At 40.9% G+C, this 4,545-nt stretch overlaps 1 protein-coding gene across 1 annotated transcript in view; it reads right to left on the bottom strand.

Moving 5' to 3' along the window:
- Positions 1-4,545, bottom strand: part of LOC104499330 (suppression of tumorigenicity 18 protein) — a gene marked incomplete at its 5' end in the record, with an annotated part of 23,709 nt that overhangs the window by 12,322 nt on the left and 6,842 nt on the right. Inside the window, 2 exons of the mRNA XM_010142819.1 lie at positions 1,378-1,446; positions 2,260-2,322. Of these exons, the coding sequence (XP_010141121.1) occupies positions 1,378-1,446; positions 2,260-2,322 (132 nt within the window). The remainder of the gene's footprint in view (positions 1-1,377; positions 1,447-2,259; positions 2,323-4,545) is intronic.

Below are 4,545 nucleotides of genomic sequence, written 5' to 3'. Positions count from 1 at the left end.
GATGACGAAGTAAATGGCCGGGGGGGGGGGGGCGCTGCATGAGGAGCAACTATTCAAAATATTTGTGTGAGTGTCTATGTATGGCAGAAAGCCAACAAAAGCAGGGACAAATATATATGACTCAGCAAATGATTTCAAATTTGTCAGCATTTTCACAAGTCAGTTCCTTGCTTCTTGTGCTGCTCTTTTTAAAACAAGCCAGACCTAAATCGCATACCTTGGAGTCTCAGTGATGGGAAAACTAAAGCACTGTGCCAGTGTGTCAGTTTACCTGCTGGCTTTGGGAACGGCTTTCGGCAGTTGCCCATATAAGTGACCTTTCTCTGCCATTTTGCTGCATCTCCAGCAGGTTCGACTCCATAGCTACCATCAGTTCAGCATCTTGTTCATAATTCAGGTTATCAGACTAGAGGATGAGACCGCTAACGCTTGATCTGAGGAAGCTGACTTGTGACTAAACACTGAAGCAAGCCTAAATGTAGCTGCTCCTCCTGTTAGAGGACCATTAGAACAGCCTAACAGCACCATGATCAGACTTTATTTTCTTCTCTCTGGACTAGGCACGAACCTAAAGGACAGAAAGGACAGTCACGGGATTCTCCTCTTTTTACACACACATTCATGAGTTTTTCTAAGCCATCTATTATGGGATCCAATTTACAAGTTGCAGAGGGAAAGCTATGAAAGAACTCTAATTATCCTTTCCTCTTCCCCACATCCTTATTGACAAAGCCAATTCAATAACTAGATGACTGGTTGCCAGTGCCTCTCTTGACTACAGATTTTTGAAATATTCATATGTCCCTATACATCTGTCTATATAGCAGAGCCTGCACAGTCCTTTTGTAAGTGACATTTCGTGGTGAGAACTATGCCAGCACAAAGTCATATGACTTGATGTCTGCTTCAGTGACATTAAACTCATAGTATATGGTAGTGAAATATAAAAAAATTATTTGAGACCGCTCTGGTCTTGTTTTTAGATTTATTCTAACTAGAGTTATTTCTAACTAAATAATTCGGATTTGTTCTAACTAGATCATGCTGAGTTATCTGCCGGGTCAGACTTACATGTTAGATACTTTCCATTTCTCTCTGATTCAGAAATACGGTGAGAGCAGCATCTCTCCTAGTGTTTACAATATTTTCCCCCAGCTCCTGGTTAATTCATGAAAATGAAGGGGTACAAAAATGAAGAAAGACAAATGGATAGCAGTAAACTCTCTTTCACTCAAAACACTTAAACCAATTCACTTCAAGTTTTGGACAAAGGTTTGACGTAGCTCTCAGCAATTCAAATGAACAACTGTATTAATGTAGGGAACGTGTTGATCGAAGATAATTGACGGTAACATTGGTGCTATTATCAATACTTACTTAAGCTCCTGAGAGTTAGCAGCCATAAGGGATTTTAATGTCTTGTCAGCTAATGGGCACCCAGAAACACTGCAAAAAACACAATGTGAGATGTTTTACTAAAACAGAACATTTTTTCTTAAAAGGGCAACCTCCAGACAACCTATGACTTATAATGGGGAAAAAAAAAAAAAAAGAAAAAAAAGGAGAGCCTCACATATATGCTCTCGGCAAAGGAGGAGCAGTCAATACCAGGCTGTGGCTCTTGAATTACTGGAAAGATACACCGTGGGGACCAAAAGCCACTGTATAGCTGGGCACAGGGAGACAGTGCTACACAAAGTCCGTCCTTTGTGTTGCCTACGACAAGGTCAGGTAGAGCATCTGGTCCACGTGGCTGGGAAAAGACGGAAACGGCTTCCATCCTGCCCCCAGAAGGAAAGGCAGGAAATAATCGACTCAGCCCCCAGGTACTGGCTATGACAGTGGGCTACTCTGAGGAAAACATTAAGCATCCTCAGATCATGTTAGCAGATGATGAATTTCAAAGCCATTCACAGAGAAATCTGCAGAAAGCTCATTTAAAATCTCACGCACCAGCATCTGTACAGTGAGTGCTTGTACACTGAGGGAGATGAAAACTTTTCTGAATGACTTCTCCACAGGTCTCAGCTAAGACATGCAGCTAGAGTAGTAAGCCCATGCTGCTTAACCCCACCGGTCTGTTGAGTCCAGACCTTCACAAAAATATAACAAAAGCAGGAAAAACAGCCACGTTTTTGTCTGGATTATTTTCTGCAAATTACTTCTAAATACTTGTCCATGGTTAGTAGAGAATTTTTCAGAGATGACAATAGTTAAAGTAGCTCTATTTCCTGCTTTAGGCTTCCTGTTGTTTCTTACCTGCGGTGTGAGGCATAGTTTCCTGTTACATGACCGCTGCCATCACATCCTGGAGTTGGACAGCTATGCAAAGAAGATGCAATGAGAAATTAGAGTACGTATAGCACACCACATAGCTCAATCTACCCTGCAGCGAACAGCAGAACAATCCTTAGGGCAGTCACAGGCATCAGTATGCATCTCAGTGCTATCGTGACTCTAGAGCAAAACTCACACGACACTTCTAGTCTTCGATTATTACTCGAAGCATAGATGGAAAAAAGTTTTCCTATTTCTGCCATGCAAATGAGTCAAACCTTATTTTTTAGATCTATATAATATGAAAACACCATGCTTTGCATAGATTGTTTTTGGTTATGACTTGGCTTCTTAAAAGGACATTTTTGTTACTGGTATCAAATTTTGACAGTAATTCATAAATGTTAGCAATGAAGTTTCTGATTTGACCTCCTGTGTAACACAGACCAGAAAACATTAAAACTCAAAATAATTTCCTTGGCTTCTGTCTAAAATAAGACATCTTCTTTAGAAACACATCCAATCTTTATTTGCTGACATAAGTGAAAAATCATGTGTTGCGGTTGCTTGCAGAACAGAAAGCACATCAAGCTCACACAGCTGAAGCTCAGAACGAGTACAAAAGTCTCCCAAAATGTTTCTCAACCAACCTAAGAAGTGACGCAGAGGTGGTGTACATTTAGCACAAAAAATAAGTCTCTTTGTGCCAAGAGATGGAAAGATGTTTGACCTGGAGAAAATGTTACAGCTTCTGTTTTCCCTTAGCCCTTCTTCAGTCATAGCGCTGAGCTCGTTTGTCAAATTGGGATACGGTCCTCTGCCAAAGATACCAAGAAATGCAGTTTGCGTGTGGAGGGAGAGGAGCAGGTGATTTAAGACACCTTATAAACATGTCACCTGTGTCTTCTTTCACTGGGACCATGGATAAGAAGGACAGGCAGAAACCATACAGTAACTTATAGCTGGTGCTCAGCAGTAATGAGCAAGGGGTACCTGAGATCCTCACCTGGCTGTGTTCTCTGAGCTGTCAGTGCTAGGAACTCTTTCAAATCTGTAAAGAAGCCTCAGAAATACATCGGCCTCATGCTCACAGCTCAGTTCAACCTCAGCAAGGCGGTTGTGGGCAAGAGAATTAAGGTGGAAAATTAGAAAACACAAGCTAGGGGGTGTTATTTATAAATCAGTTGACCACAGCGGAGCTAACCGCATCAGAAGTGTTCTTTCTGCAAGTGTGTATGTCATTTTAAAAACTTCCTCATGATGGAGCCACCTGTATTGAATTGTTCTGTACAAGTTCTGAGCTCAATGGGATCACAGCAAGACAGTTTGTTCCCTATATTACCTATAGTTTCTTCTGATATATTAAACCTATTTCTTATTTAGTTTTCCGGACAGCTACAATCTAGATACCTGTTCCTACTTACTGTTTGAAAATAATGCGGTAAACCCACTGTAAACTCAACACTGTTTTAAATATTCTGAGAATTGTTATTTAGGAGAGCAGAAAAGTATTTTATAGACATCTCAAAGCAGGTCAGTAACACAAAGGAATAAACATTACAAAAGAAAAGCCATTAGTCCTCAGCAAATAAACTCTCCATGATTTCTGTGTTCATTTGTATTAGAAGAGGCAAAACAAACCTGACCTGTAGCAATTTAGGTCATGAACTACAATGGCAGATATAACGTGGAGAGTAGACAACATGCAGATTGCACGGCATCAAGGGAAAGAATTGCTCTTCGCAGCAGCTTGCCTCAGGGAAATGTAATTTCCAGAGACAGAGGCAGATCTAACTGATTCAGTGCCACCGAGTCTGGGAAGCAGGACGTGAGGCGATGGGGTGCGCCTCACTTATTTACGGTGAGCCTGCAGTGATGCGACATGGACTATCATCACTAGAGAGACCTACTCTGTTTGGGGACAGAAAGAAAAGTGTATAAAGGATTGCAAGTCCTAGTTGACTCTTACAGTGGAAACACCCTAGTGATACCAACACCGTGTTGATGTGAATCTAAAGGGGTTTTGTGCAGTGCCTAGGTGACATTTTAAAAAGTGTTTTGAGCTGGTTGGGATAATTTTACTGAGAAGAATTCTAAACTGCAATGAGCTGTTACATGCAGAAAGTTTTAATGGAATTATCTTGTTTTCTTGCAGTTTTAGACAGTAAAGTTTTGGAGCTTAAGATAGAGCAAGTGAGTCTCTGTACTTGGAGAAAAATGAGAATTAGCCTATTCTTCCAGAATTTGTGTATCCAATGCACTTTCAGC

Source organism: Buceros rhinoceros, unplaced genomic scaffold (assembly GCF_000710305.1).
Source record: "Buceros rhinoceros silvestris isolate BGI_N320 unplaced genomic scaffold, ASM71030v1 scaffold14189, whole genome shotgun sequence".
NCBI lineage: Eukaryota > Metazoa > Chordata > Aves > Bucerotiformes > Bucerotidae > Buceros > Buceros rhinoceros.
Note: the sequence above shows the minus strand (reverse complement) of the source record. Positions and strands in the feature narration are given on the sequence as shown.